General features: G+C 45.6%; 1 protein-coding gene across 1 annotated transcript in view; it reads right to left on the bottom strand.

Moving 5' to 3' along the window:
• Nucleotides 1-876: 876 nt before the first annotated feature.
• The window catches only part of LOC139158766 (leucine-rich repeat neuronal protein 1-like), a 51,441-nt gene continuing 36,503 nt past the window's right edge, over nucleotides 877-15,814 (bottom strand). Inside the window, exon 2 of the mRNA XM_070736102.1 lies at nucleotides 877-4,083. Within this exon, the coding sequence (XP_070592203.1) occupies nucleotides 1,459-3,963 (2,505 nt within the window). The 5' untranslated portion in view covers nucleotides 3,964-4,083 and the 3' untranslated portion in view covers nucleotides 877-1,458. The remainder of the gene's footprint in view (nucleotides 4,084-15,814) is intronic.

A 15,814-nucleotide genomic window follows, 5' to 3' on the forward strand; every position in this document is an offset into this window, starting at 1 on the left:
AAATTATTATTATTATTAATTATTATAATAGGATAATAGTTCTTCTTTGTGCCACAGTGCCAGCTTAGTTTGTCAGCCCCAGGACAGACTGCACAGGCTCAGGTTTGTTCTCCAAAAGAACAATTTTGGAAGATTGCAAATTAGCATCTGCACCCGAGGCCTCTGTCTCACCCTGCCCAATGGTGTCACTATCCTGGCCCTTTATCAATTTTTTCCTAATTGCTCATGCCTCTACGGCAGAGTTCCCCAGCCCTTCCAGCTTTGTGAACTGGTGGTTGGGAGAGGGAATGGTTTTGCATAAGTGGCGGGCAAGCACACAGTCATTTGCCCACTACAGTGTTCCCTCGATTTTCGTGCATTCAAACTTCGCGAAATGTCTATACCACGATTTTTCAAAAATATTAATTAAAAAATACTTTGTGGGTTTTTTCCCTATACCACCCGCCCGATGACATCATATGTCATTGCCAAACTTTCGTCTGCCTTTAATAAATACTTTTTAAAATAAACTTTAATAAATAAACATGGTGAGTAATAATCTAAATGGTTGCTAAGGGAATGGAAAATTGCAATTTAGGGGTTTAAAGTGTTAAGGGAAGGCTTGGGATAGTGTATTTACTTCCGCATCTCTACTTCGTGGAAATTCGACTTTTGCCGGCAGTCTCGGAACACATCCCCCGCGAAAATCGAGGGAACACTGTATTTGAATGGCTCAAGCCTGGTAATGGACCGCAACCCAGGAATTGGAGACTCCTGCCTTACAGTATGTGAAGTGATAAATATAATAATTAGGGGACTCTAGGCATGTGCACAGTGCCTTTATATTACCACTCAGTGAAACTAACTAACTTCCCTGCCTGGCAATGAAAGAATGGATTTTAGAAAGTGTAAGAGAGTTTTATTCAGACTCTTATTTTACTGTTTTTGACCCTTGAAACTGGATGCCTGTAATCTTGCTCAAAAGAAGCAGGCTTTTTTTTTTTTATCGCCGAAATATCCACTAGAGGGCAGCAGAGCAATCTTCTTGGAGGAAAGAAAAAGGCGCTTGATCCTGGGTGAGGCGGAGAGATTTGCATTGCCTGTTTTCAAAATGTATCTCTTTCCCCGACAAACACATCCATGCATTTTAAATTTTGTCCAACACAATTTTATTCCTTTTTTTGTTTTACCTGCCCCCCAGGGGCTACACTGTCCCAGGGGCCCTGTTATTTGCCTGATCCTCTCCTCCCTCGCTGGCTATAACTACACAGTGAGACCTTGGCTAAAAACCGTCCAAGTTCCTTGTGCCCTCGGTACATATAGTGCACAGGTGAGTACAAGGGGTAAAAGTGGGAGGCAAGAACCTGAACTGGGAAGGCCTGGGAGACCCAATCCTGACATCCTAAAAGCCACAGGGAGGAGAGGTTTCCCACCGATGTTCTGTGTTGAGGTATGGGTACCAGCACACCTCAAGTTCCTTCACGGCTGCTGCCATAGGTAAGTCTTGGAAGTGTCAATTTGGCCAGGAGGGGGCGGCAGCAAAGCAGTGTGCCCACCTATAGCAGAGGGAGGTGGGAAGGTTGGTGTGGGTGGAGCCAGTTGGGCCAGCGGAGCCATTGGGAGGGGAGGGTCTCCCTCTGCATCCCACAAGCTGATCAGGGGAGGGTAGACCTCATTGAGTGGGATAGCGGCTGCGTGTTGCATGTACTTTTTGAGTGAGTGGCGGCACCCTTTCTCCTTGAGCCGACGGGAGGCACAAAGGAGCAGGAGCACCGCACTCAGAGCTGCCAGTAAGGAGCCAGTAATAGCCGCCAAGGCTGCCCCTCCTGCCCAGCCTCCCATCAGCTCCACTGAGAGGGAGGCATCCTTGGTGGTGACATTGAGGCAAACATGCTGAGCGTGGGGCAAGAACCAAGCAGAGGGAAGGCCTGCGGAAGCTTCCATGGGGGCAGAGGAGGGTTTGGAAGTTCCTGGAGAAACAGGAGCGGTTGAGTGACCCATGAGAGGCAAGGAAGGACCCCTAGGGATGACCAAAGAGCCCAGAGATGGCACGGAAGGACCTGTGCTTGCTGTGGCCATTTCCGAAGCACTCGCAGAAGACAAAGGAGACTTTGTAGAAGCCGCTAAGGCAGAGGGGGCATTAGTGTAGCTGGCAGCAACTGAGGACTTGGCAACGGAAGACATGACGGTAAGGCAAATCTCATAACGGGTGGAAGGTTGCAAGTGTGTGAGGTTGTATTCCCGGATGCTCACGGGAACCCGTGAGGTGTAGGTAAAATGGGGGTTGTGGATGCGCATGGTAGCTGATGACCAGGGTGGAGAAGGTGGTGGATGGGCAGTAGCTGATCCATCTCTCTCATTTTTATGCCCCTCTATGTAAGACGTGGTCCACTCCAACACCACAAAATGTGACTGCACCTTTTTGGCAAAGACCAGCAGCCTGGCAGGAGTTACAGGTCTTTCTCCAATGACGTTGAGGGACAGACTGTGGCTAGTAGAGGCCAGTTCGTTCCGGGCTACACAAGTGTAGACTCCTGAATCTGCTGGGCTGGTTCTGCTAATCTCAAGGGTTCCACCAGCCCTAAGATGCATCTTCCCTGTTCCAGCAGCCAATTTTTTCCCAGAAGGTAAGATCCAATGGAATTGTGGTGGCGGCTCTGAGCTGGCCTGACAGTCCAGAATTACTGTAGAACCAGATGATGCCTCCAGGTGTTCTGGGAGATTGGGTGCAATTTGTGGCAAACAACCTCCCCCACTGGCATTTTTTAGGGCTTCTTGGAGCTCTTGACCCATGGCTTCTGAAGGTGAAGTGCAGAGAGTTGCTTGTGACTCAATCAACCGAACGTGCCCTGTGGTCCATGGTTTCCAGTTCTCCAAGCAGTCGCACCGCAACGGGTTCCCATTGAGACTGAGTTCGGTCAAAGCTGGCATGGCATCCCTCAAACCTAAGGGAAGAAAGCCCAGGGCTGTATTCCTGATTAGCAGAGTGCGAAGAACTGGCACCCCCCGGAAGGCAGCAGGGTGCAAGTAGGAGAGATGTGGGTTGTTGCACAGCTCAAGCTTGGCTAATTCTGGTAGATTTTCAAATGACCCTTTGTGGATGCCGGTAAGTTCCTCCATACCATTGAGGCTCAACTCTTCCAACTGCAGCATGTCCTTGAAGTCTCCTGGCTGGATTTCTGTGATGGGGTTTTTGTTGAGGTCCAGGAATTTCAAGAGTGGTAGGCCTCTTAGCGCCTTGGTGGGAACATATGAAAGGTGGTTATCATAAAAGGAGAGGCTCTCCAGGTAGTCCAGGCCTTGGAAAACATCAGCGGGGATTTCGGTTAGCTGCATCCCAGCTAAGACGAGGCTATGAAGCCTTTCCAAAGGCTGAAAACTCCCCCCCATTAACTGGGAGATGGGATTCTCTCCAATCATCAGGATCTCTAAGTTGTGGAGTGGGAGGAACCAACGGTGGTCAATGGCGTGGAGACGGTTGGCGTTGAGGTGCAGCCGGAGCAAGCTAGTTAAGCCTGCAAAAGCCAATGGCTCAATAGAGGAGATACAATTGTGGTTTATGTAGAGTTCCTCTAGTGAAGTAAGGTCACTTAAGCAGTGGTTGGAAAGCTCCTCCACCTGGTTCTCTTCCAAGTAAAGGGTGATGAGATGTGAAAGGTTAGCCAACCCAGCATCACTGATTCTAGAGAAGTGGTTTTGGGAGAGGTCCAGCTCAGTCAAGTTGGACAAGTGCTGGAGCTCCCTGCTGACCTTGGAGATCTTATTACTCTGTAGCAGAAGGACTTGGGTGTTTGAGGAGAGGTTGCCGGGTACCCGGGTGAGCAGCAGGTCATTGCAGTCCACTGTGCTGGCCTCATGATAAATGGATTGGGGAGTGAACCATGGGCGAGTCTCGCAGACACACTGTGGAGGGCAGGAGTGAGCGGCCAACGGTGATCCTTGTAGACACAACAACAGCAGAGCATACAAGGGGAGACAGGACATGGTGCTCTCCCCTCCTTTGAGCCTGCTTGACCACCGACTGGTTGTGGTGCAGCTTTGGATATAAAGGATGTCTTTAATCCATCAGACGAGCTCAGAATAGACTATGGGGTCTTGTCATCTCTGGAAGAGAAAAGAAAGGATGGACATGAAAGTATAAAGCCATTTAGGGTAAACAACTATTCCGAAAATTCATCAAAGCTGTTGAGATGCTAGTGAGCAGCCAGTTCGGGTCTGGAGGTCATGCAGTCTTTAAAAGTTCAAAAAGTTTTTCCAAACATTACCCACCCACTGTAATTAACAGAAAAATGAAAATGAATGAATGAGTGTCATATTAACTAGATTTAATTTTATTCATTTTATGTGTTAATTATATTGTAGCTGAACATCACTTTTTGTCATTTTTTTGATAATGTTTTGCAGTGCAGCCAGTGAAGGGCTGCCAAAATTTTTACTACCAAACTGTGGCGTGGCTTATGCATTTTCTTTCAACATCTTTCAGTGCAAATTGGGTGCACTGGGGTGGAGCTCCATTTTTATTACCCCACTGTGTGTGTGTGTCCCCCCCCCCCGGTCTGGGCCCACCCCTGAGTGCAGCCCTGGAAATGTCGCTTGTAGGCCACATGTGACCCACGTTTTGCAAAATGTGCACTTGATTCTACAGGTACTAATTTTTAGAGTCAGTTCCTATTCCCTGTTACTTTATAAAACAAAAGGTAGGTAACCTCAGTCAGAAATTTTAAGCAAAACTCTGTAAATAATCAAGCTCTAATTTATAGCCACTGTGATCCTTACATCTCTCCTAGTCCCTGTTTTTGTCTCATATATTGTTCACATCCATTTCCCAACTCTGCTCCGAGCTGACAAGTTCAGATTTGTTTTACTTCCTACATTTCAGGACAGATTTAAACCATAGAAGGCCTGTGGCCTTAGAGTGCTTGCATTACGTTTGCCACATAAAACTCCATTCACAACCCCAGCTCAGACTCCATTGCTGAACTCAGACTGTTGGCATTAAATCCAGATTACTAAATCTCATCTGCACTAAGGAAATTAAACGAAGGGTGGCCTTGTTAGTTCTGAAAATGTCATAGGAATTTTTAAAAGGCCAAACCTTGTCTAATGTAAATTTTATTAAGTGTTTTTTACATAGATAAAAGACAAATATATATAACAAAAAAGAAAAGATTGCAAAAAGCAATGCAATTAAAGAAGAGAAACTTAAAAGACAAAAGAACCAGAAAACATAAATGAAATGAAAAATAAAGGAAAAGTAAAAAATAAATTAAAAAAATAAAAATAAAAAATAAAACTCATTGTCCTCTCTCTTTTAATATAACAAAAACCCTTAGTTCAGTGTTTCCCAACCTTGGCAATTTGAAGATATTTGGACTTCAACTCCCAGAATTCCCTAGCTAGCGAATGCTGGCTGAGGAATTCTGGGAGTAAAAGTCCAGATATCTTCAAGTTGCCAGGGTTGGGAAACACTGCCCTGGTTGATCCTTTTTCAACTGTCAAGTCACAAACTCATTTCATTTTTTTGTCTATTTCACAATTCTGCCATCTTTGCTATCCACTTCTCCATTGTGGATGCTTCAGTATTTTTGCATCATTGTGCATATAATAATCTTACATCAATTATCATATATAAAAATTAAAAGGGCAAGCCTGAAGTTGCCAGACTTCCTTATGCAGTGAAAGTCATCCAGCCAATGTTTGGTGATTGTTTCTTTGCTTTAAGACACTCAGGAGAAACATAATTCCTTCAACGTGCTTTGCTACACTTATCTGGGAAAACCTACATCTGGTGCAATTTTTCTGGACTCATTAAAGGCAGCAGGATTTATTCTGACCATCTCTATACAGTACTTCAGGATTGGCCAACAGCCAGGTTTGCAATGGGTCTAAATAACAACGTACAGTGGTACCTCAAGATACGAACCCCTCGTCTTATGAACAACTCGTGATACGAACCCGGGGTTCAGAAAAATTTTGCCTCTTCTTACGAACTTTTTTCGAGTTACGAACCGGCGTTCGGAGACTGCTGGGAAGCCGCGCGGCTGTTTTAAAAGGTGACAGCCGGGCGGCGGGGCTTCCCAGAAGCCTCCCGAACGCCGGTTCGTAACTCGAACAAAGTTCGTAAGAAGAGGCAAAAATTTTCTGAACCCCGGGTTCGGTTCGGGAGGTTGCTGGGAAGCCCCCCAGCCCGGCTGTCACCTTTTAAAACAGCCGCGCCGCTTCCTAGCTGTCTCCCGAAGCCGAACGCGGAAGTTCGGCTTTGGCGTTCGGCTTCAGGAGACAGCTGGGAAGCGGCGCGGCTGTTTTAAAAGGTTGCAGCCGGCCTGGGGGGCTTCCCAGCACCTCCCCGAACCCCGAACCCGGGTTCGGGGGGGGTGCTGGGAAGCCACCCAGGCCGGCTGCGACCTTTTAAAACAGCTGTGCGGCTTCCCAGCAGTCGCCGAAAGCCGTTTTTTGCGGGGGTTTTTTGGTTGCACGGATTAATTGACTTTACATTGTTTCCTATGGGAAACAATGTTTCGTCTTACGAACCTTTCGTCATACGAACCTCCTCCTTGCACCAATTAAGTTCGTATCATGAGGTATTACTGTAGTACGTAATTAGGATTTTTTGGATAATGATAAGTGTGACTACTTACCAGAAACAGATAATGAGGCTGTTGGGGTCTGGATGGGTGTCAACAGACTCAAACTCAACCCTGATAAGACGGAGCGGCTGTGGGTTTTGCCTCCCAAGGACAATTCCATCTGTCCATCCATTACCCTGGGGGGGGGAATCACTAACCCCCTCAGCGAGGGTCCGCAACTTGGGCGTCCTCCTCGATCCACAGCTCACATTAGAGAAACATCTTTCAGCTGTGGCGAAGCCTGCGTTTGCCCAGGTTTGCCTGGTGCACCAGTTGCAGCCCTATCTGGACCGTGAGTCACTGCTCACAGTCACTCATGACCTCATCACCTCGAGGCTCGACTACTGTAATGCTCTCTACATGAGGCTACCTTTGAAAAGTGTTCGGAAACTTCAGATCGTGCAGAATGCAGCTACGAGAGCAATCATGGGCTTCCCCAAATATGCCCATGTCACACCAACACTCCGCAGTCTGCGTTAGTTGCTGATCAGTTTCTGGTCACAATTCAAAGTGTTGGTTAAAGCCCTTCATGGCACCGGACCAGATTATCTCTGGGACTGCCTTCTGCCGCACGAATCCCAGCGACCAGTTAGGTCCCACAGAGTTGGCCTTCTTTGGGTCCCGTCGACTAAACGATGTCATTTGGCGGGACCCAGGGGAAGAGCCTTCTCTGTGGCAGCCCCGGCCCGCTGGAACCAACTCCCATCAGAGATTAGAATTGCCCCCACCCTCCTTGCCTTTCGTAAGCTCCTTAAAACCCACCTCTGCCATCAGGCGTGGGGGAAGTGAGATATTCTTTTCCCCTAGGTCTCTACAATTTATGCATGGTATGTTTGTATGTATGTTTGGTTTTATAAATAAGGGTTTTTTAGTTGTTTTAGTATTGGATTGTTACATGCTGTTTTTATCACTGTTGTTAGCCGCCCCGAGTCCACTGAGAGGGGCGGCATACAAATCCAATAAATAAATAAATAAATAAAAATTAATAAATTAAAAGCACAGAGCTTGGGAAAGGCAGCTGCCAATATGAATAATCTAGAACACGGGTATCAAACTCAAGGACCATAGGCCGGATCTGCCCCATGGAATGCTTAAGTCCACCCCAGGGGGCCAGCCTGGAAATATCAAAGGACAGGCCTGTGATGTCTTTGCTGGCCAAAATGGGCCAGTCTGTTTTCAGCCTCCCTGGCCTCCTGCAGCACTCTGCTGGCCCAAAACGGACCATGTTTTTGACTCAGAGTTTAATGTGTACCACCATGGCATGATAGTTCACTCAAATATGATAGTAATTCACACTAAAACATACCATAGCACTCTTTGGTGTGTAAATCACTTTGTGTGACCATATATATTCGAAAGGCAGCCCTCAGGATGGGAGGTCCACCAAAAGAGAACCTGCTGAGCATTGGAAAATGGTCAAGACAGTGGAGAGCTAAAACAAGGGATCCACTGTAGCTGTTCTCAACCTCCTCCCTCGTGGCTGGTATTATCTGGAATAAACTAGTTAGGCAGCCAGACAAAACCTTTCCTGTATGGTGAAAAATGGCAATGAATGCTTCTTTGAGTTGATCTTTGTTAATGATGCTGGTATTACTCATGCAAGAGAAGGAACTGCATGTTTGTATATTTTGCACTAAAACTTAATTTTCCTTCTGTCTTGCTTTGCCCATAGAAACATAGAAACATAGAAGTCTGACGGCAGAAAAAGACCTCATGGTCCACCTAGTCTGCCTTTATACTATTTTCTGTATTCTATCTTAGGATGGATATATGTTTATCCCAGGCATGTTTAAATTCAGTTACTGTGGATTTATCTACCACGTCGGCTGGAAGTTTGTTCCAAGGATCCACTACTCTTTCAGTAAAATAATATTTTCTCATGTTGCTTTTGATCTTTCCCCCAACTAACTTCAGATTGTATCCCCTTGTTCTTGTGTTCACTTTCCTATTAAAAACACTTCCCTCCTGGACCTTATTTAACCCTTTAACATATTTAAATGTTTCGATCATGTCCCCCCTTTTCCTTCTGTCCTCCAGACTATACAAATTGAGTTCATTAAGTCTTTCCTGATATGTTTTATACTTAAGATTTTCCACCATCCCATCCAAACACCTAGTGATACGGACAACCATCTCAATTAATAAATACACAGAAAGGTAAGGAAGTGGTGAATTGTAGCACAACGTCTGATGACTACAAGGCAACATCTATACAGTTTTCCTTTTGACTCCTCAATGCAGCCTATACCTCTGGGATTTCCTACCGAAGTAGTAGCCAGATCTGACTCTGCCTAACATTTTTTTTTTGGGGGGGGGAGATCAGTCGAAATGGAGTAGTTGCTATTACAAGATATTATATCTGGAAGATGATAGATGATGTGATCCATCATCTTTTTGGATGATGTAATCCATCATCTTCTGCTTGAGCAGGAGGTTGGACAATGGATGATAGATTGATGGACAATGAATGAGCAGTGGATGATGTATTACAACAGTGATTTTCAACCTTTTTTTAGCTGCGGCACATTTTTTACATATACAAAATCATGGGGCACATTGAGCGAGGGGGGGGGAGAGTGGGGGGGCTAAAAAAAAGTTTGGCCAAAAAAATTATCTCTCTCTTCCTCCCTTTCACTCTATTTCTCTCCCTCTTTCTCTCCCTTCCTTCCTCTCTCTCTCCATCCCTTTCTTTCTTCCTTCCTTCCTCTCTCTCTCCATCCCTTTCTCTCTCTCTTCCTTCCTTCCTCTCTCTCTCCATCCCTTTCTTTCTCTCTTCCTTCCTTCCTCTCTCTCTCCATCCCTTTCTTTCTCCCTTCCTTCCTTCCTTCCTCTTTTTTGCTCTTTCTATCTCTCCCTCCTTCCCTGCCTTTCTTTCTCTCTCTCTCTCTTTTTCTCTCTCTCTCTCTCTTGCTTTTTTTCTCTTGCTGAGCTTCGCGGCACACCTGACCATGTCTTGCGGCACACTAGTGTGCCCCGGCACACTGGTTGAAAAACACTGTATTACAAGACCTCCAAGGTCCCTTCCAACTCTATTAGTCTTTCCTAAAAGCTCAGAAAATCAGGTTCTAGTTTATAGTTGGACAGCATTCTGTTTGGAAAACCTGTACATGCTTCCTTGAGTTTCCAGCAGGATAATGACAGAATATGCACAAAAGAAATAACCTACATTATGTGGTAACAAATTGAATATTGAATCAATTTTACTTTTCTCTCCAAGAATTTAATTTAATTTAATTGACTTGTATGCCACCCAATTCTGTAAGAATGTTGGTCTGCTCTCAGTCTGCCATAAATTTCCTAATGAAATAAATCCTACTATGTACATTGGACACATTTTAGGTAAGCAGGTACAGTGATACCTCGTCTTACGAACGCCTCTTCATACAAACTTTTCGTGATACAAACCTGGAGTTTAAGATTTGTTTGCCTTGTCTTAAGAACCATTTTCACCTTACAAACCCGAGCCCGGGTGCGTGCGCTCTCTTACTGCCACATGCACTCCCTTACTGCCGCAAGGATTTCCCTGCCTTGTGACTGCCACCGCTGGGATTTCCTATTTGCTTGCTGCCCCCGCTAGGGTTCCCCATCTCCTTTTGCTTGCACTGGCAGTTCCGGGGAATCCTGGCTGTCGGTGCTGCAAGGCTGAAGGCTGTTTTCATTGCGAGAGGATGGTCCCGGCCCCGGGGAAGGGTCGCTGTTTCTTCCGCGCCAGTTGATCCAAGCGCTGGCAGGGAAGAAACGGCGACCCTTCCACGGGACCGTCCTCTCGGTTAATTCAATCTGGTAAACCTTTGCGCTTCAGACGAGGCGGCAAAGGCGGGCTCAGATTAGAAGGGGAACTGTCAAAAATCCTGCTCGCTTTAGATTCGAAATAAGGAAATTAGCGTTTCATTTTTTCTAAAGGGGGGATTCCAGAGATGCAGGTCAGAGCTGGAAGCTTGTAGAAGAGGAATCTGGCATTGCCAAGGCGCCAAAAAAAAATCAAATCAAATTGTCGCCCTGAATGTTAATTCAAAAGCAACTCCAAAGGGAAAGGAGGTTGGAAAGCTGGAAAGCAATTTGGAGTTGCATTTTTATCCGTCTCGATCTTCACCAGCTCGGTTACATCTCTCGCCCTCCAACTGCACTGGGCTGTTATGCTGCTTATGGGAAGGCCAAAAAGTGTAAGTGTCTGAAATCTGCGGGGAGCTCCTGGATTTGGGATTAGCCCTCAAAACCGCCACCACCAGCCCCAGATAACCTCAGTGGTGGTGGCTACAGTAAAAGAAGACAAAAGCAAACCAATCACAGGGAATGAATAGGGCGCCCCCAGCTCGATCCATCTCGCAGAAGAAGGTGAAGATCTAGCTGGAGGTGCCCCATTCATTCCCCTGATCGGTTCACTTTTGTCTTCTTTTACCATAGCCACCACCGCTGAGGTTATCTGGGGCTGGCCTGATGGTGGTGGCTTTGAGGGCTAATCCCAAATCCAGGAGCTCCCCGCACATATCAGACACACTTTTGTCCAGCTCGGTCTTCACCTTCTTCTGGGAGATGTTCTTCTGGATTCGTTTGCTGAAACTCTCGTTGCCCACAGCTCGGTTACATCTCCCGCCCTCCTCCCGTAAGCAGCATAACTGCCCAGCGCTGGGTCCTGCAGTCCCAAGGGGACTGGCTGAGCCCGCAGCTGTCGCAGCGGTGGCCAACTAAATTGCTCCCAGCCCGGCCATCGGCTGCGGAAGGTTTGAGGGGACAGCAGGACTTCCACTGCGGCAGCTTCCCCCCTGCTGCGGGTCACCTCTTCAGGGTCAAAGCCATTCATGGCCCACCTGCTTAAGCTGCGGGCTTGCTACAGGGAGACTAACCCACTGAAATAAAGTAACTCAGCTGGGCGACGCTCCTGCTACTGACCCCCCCCCCAAACCTCCTTGCTTCAAGACACCTCCTCGTCTCCTTTTCTCAGGAGGGGGTTTGAGGAAGGCCACTTGGCTTCTTGCAAGTCCTTTGGGCTTTTTCAGCCCTCTCGCAACGCCAAAGGGCAAGGGCTACACCCTAATGGAGAAAAGACAGTCGGACACGCCCCAAATCCTGTAGATGAGAGAGGTACAAGATGCCCGCTCCTCTTGCTCCCAAGACTGACACTGAGGGGAGAACGAGAAACGCCACCCTCCCACCTCCTTTCTCTCTGTAAAAATGCAAAGCCCAGCCTTTTCCCTTGAAGCAGCCGCGGCTCCAGAATCTTGCCTCCCCAAAGTAACGGAAATCCTGTCTCCTTCCTTTAGTAAAGCTACAGGCAAGTTCGGCTCCTTTGGCTGCTTTACGACACTCTTTTCAACCTGCTGTAGACTTTTCAGTTGTTTCCAAATTGCAATAGCAACAACCTACCCCAGTGCTGTTTTTCTCTTTCACCTTTCCTCGGTCTTCCCCAGGGCTTCTCAGGAACAGTAGTTTTTCCGTCCCGCCTTCTATTAAAAAGGAGCAGCACTCTCCTGCCCACTACAAGGACACCCACCATGGGGAGAAAGTCCTGACCATGACGCCTGTCTTTGCAGCCAGCAGGAGAGAAAGTGAGGGAGCGAGAGAGATGAGCTGCGGGGTCCTTGTAGCCGGCGGGATGGGTGCCTTTGGCGAGGGGGGGGGGCGACCGACAAGGCAGGCGGGTGGGAAGGTGGCAGCTCTGGGTTCTCCTGTTCATCCAGAAGCCGCAGGTTCCGCCCTACCCTACACCCAGCTTTGGCCCCCTGCGGGCTTCTGTCAGGAGGAGGCGGCAGGCGATGGATGACCGGGGCTCCCACAGACACATTTTGGCAGCAAGATGGTCTCGCCCACTGCTTCCTTGGCTTGCCTCTGTCCCCACTCCGTTCGCCTCCACTTAGTCCGCCCGCCGCTTTTTAAAAAAAAAAGCGTTAGTGTTTAGGATTTTCCTAATGGGCTTGCACGCATTATTAGCTTTTTCAGTGATTCCTATGGGAAACATTGTTTCATCTTACGAACTTTTCATCTTACGAACCTCGTCCGGGAACCAAATAAGTTCGTAAGACAAGGTATTACTGTACTGTCTACTATCAACCTGTCATATATGCCTTTTAAATATGACGATACCGCTCCGAGTCCTTGGAGAAGGGCAGCATACAAATCTAATAAATAATAATAACAATAACAATAACAATAACAACAACAACAACAACAACAGTAGTAGTAGTTGTTATTATTACTATTACTATTACTATTACTATTATTATTATTATTATTATTATTATTATTATTATTATTATTATTCCGCCCCCTCCGAAGCCTCACAACAGCAAAGCACAGTACAAATCCAATGATTAAAATGGTTAAAACCCTTAATATAAAAACAGTCATACATCCCAGACAAACCATACATAAAATGGGACGGCCAGGGGGAATCAATTTCCCTATGCCTGGTAGCAGAGGTTGTTGTTGTTATTATTATTATTGTTGTTGTTATTATTATTATTATTAATTTACTGTTGTGAGCCGCCCCAAGTCTTTGGAGAGGGGCAGCATACAAATCTAATAAATAATAATAATAATAATAATAATAATTAACCCTCCATTTGCCTTCTTGTTCCCTACAAAACAACAGCTATCCTTTTTAAAGTTGTGAAGATGGTGAGGAGATGATGGGGTGAGACCACAGGCATTCACTAGAATGTACCCATCACCTTCATCTCCCTTCCATCTCTATTCAACTAAAGTGTTTGGTGGAAACATTCAGAGCTTCTTCCTTTTCCCCTCATCCAAAGCCAGATACTTGATAGGCAAAAGTTACCGGTATGTTGTTTTGGAGAGCAACAACCCTTTTTGGCAAAAGCTACTCTTCTTCAGATAATATATTCGCCTTTGCTGATGGACCATGGACTATGCCTCTCTCAGTGGGGCAGGTGCTTTGGTGGAGATTCAGAATAATTCTTTATGTGCATTTTCATAAACTGCTGTTCTTCTGATGCAGTTCAGCTCAGCCAAATGGGGGTTATCTTCTCCATCTCATTCTAAGATTAGCACTCTGAAAATTCATTTCACACCCTAATTTGAAAGCTTTAAATTCCATCTTTGTCCCCAGCAGTTATAGCCTAATTCTTACCATGTGCTGTTTCTTTGCAGGATTTTCCCGTCCCTTAGTTTAATGACTTATTGTGAGGGAAAGGATCACTGGGTGATCCCGAATATTTAAAAACCAGAGAGGTTTTAAAAGTGTGGAGGTTCTATACTACAGCTCTTTTTCATAGGTGACATTTTAATGCATTTTTGCTGCAAGTATGACAATGACAAAGTAGAACATGCAAAATATATACAGGTAGTTACTGCTAAAAACTGCTTTCATCCATTAAGGATTAAACGGAGATGATTTACTAATGCAGGGATCTCAAAGGCATGGAAGAAAGTACCTTGTCATCAATATACCCATCATACTTCTGCTTTAAATAAATCTGAGTGAGCTTCCATATTCTTATTATATATAGAAAGATGCTTTTTTCACCAAAAGGCAAATAAAATAGGTATGTTTTCATCTGTACACTGGTAAACAGATGCAGAAGAGAACAAGGATCTTGCATATTTAAAGACTATAAGGAAAACAGAATTTCAGCAGAATATGCTTTTTCTACTCTTGAGTGACAAGCATATCGAAGGGGGATTTTTGCATGAAAAGAGGGATTTGTTATTTTCCAAATTAACCGGCTCCCTACACCTCCTAGCATTGTTGTTGGTGGTATGAGAATAGGCTGAAATTGTCATAACAAAAGATGGAGCTGGCACATAAGCAGGAATCTTGCTAAAAGATCCCTTCAGGGAAGTAGCTAAGAAGGAAACAAGTTCTTAAGGAAATAAAGGAAAAACATCACCTAAAGCAGGCAAACAAAGCAGGGCCTTAGCCCACAAACCAAATCCTAGCTAATCAACAGAATAAAATGGTGATCCAGATATGGCAGCTTCCATCCCTCTGACAAGGGCTGCGGTGGCTCAGTGGCTAAGTAATGGGGTGACTCCCGTTACTTGACAATCACTAAGTGTTGTACCTCATGATTCTTGACAAATGTATCTTTTCTTTTATGTACACTGAGAGCATATGCCCCCACCCTCCTTGCCTTTCGTAAGCTCCTTAAAACCCACCTCTGTCGTCAGGCATGGGGGAATTGAGATATTCCCTTCCCCTTAGGCTTATAAAATTTATGCTTGGTATGTCTGTATGTATGAATGGTTTCTTAAATTAGGGTTTTTTAATTTAACTTAAACTTAAATATTAGATTTGTATATATTGTCTTATTATTGTTGTTAGCCGCCCCGAGTCTTCAGAGAGGGGCAGCATACAAATCTAATAAGTAAGTAAGCAAGCAAGCAAGCAAGCAAGCAAGCAAGCAAGCAAGCAAGCAAGCAAGCAAGCAAGCAAGCAAGCAAGCAAGCAAGCAAGCAAGCAAGCAAGCAAGCAAGCAAGCAAGCAAGCAAGCAAGCAAGCAAGCAAGCAAGCAAGCAAGCAAGCAAGCAAGCAAGCAAGCAAGCAAGCAAACAAACAAACAAACAAATATGCACCAAAGACAAATTTCTTCTATGTGCAATCCCACTGGGCCAATAATGAATTCTATTGTCCCAGCTTCTGCCAAGCTAGCAGTTCGAAAGCACGTTAAAAATGCAAGTCAAAAAATAGGGACCACCTTTGATGGAAAGGTATCAGCGCCTTTGGCGTTTAGTCATGCCAGCCACATGACCATGGAGACATCTTCGGACACGCTAGCTCTTTGGCTTTGAAACAGAGATGAACACCAACCCCTAGAGTTGGGAACGACTAGCACATATGTGCGAGGCAAACCTTCACCTTTAACCCTCTCACTAGTTAGTGTAGTTAGTGCCGAGAGAGAGAGAGAGAGAGAGAGAGAGAGAGAGAGAGAGAGAGAGAGAGAGAGAAAGAGAGAGAAGTGAAAGTTAGAATATTTTGGACACATGATGCAATACCTGGAAAAAATGCAGGGAAAGATTGAAGGCAGATGAGGTCCAGGCAGAAGAAGAACATCATGGCTTCAAAATCTAAGGGACTGGTTTGGACAAACTCTGCAGCACTTATTTGTGCAGCTATTGATTAAAAATAGGATTGCCAATATGCAATAACAAAAATGGCACAAAAATAAGATGTGTCTTGTGTGCTCTAGCTGCACCTATCTGGAAAACCCAAATCAAGCAAGGGGGTTACAAGATTCGTGTGCCTCAACAGG

This window comes from Erythrolamprus reginae, chromosome 2 (assembly GCF_031021105.1).
Source record: "Erythrolamprus reginae isolate rEryReg1 chromosome 2, rEryReg1.hap1, whole genome shotgun sequence".
Taxonomy (NCBI): domain Eukaryota; kingdom Metazoa; phylum Chordata; class Lepidosauria; order Squamata; family Dipsadidae; genus Erythrolamprus; species Erythrolamprus reginae.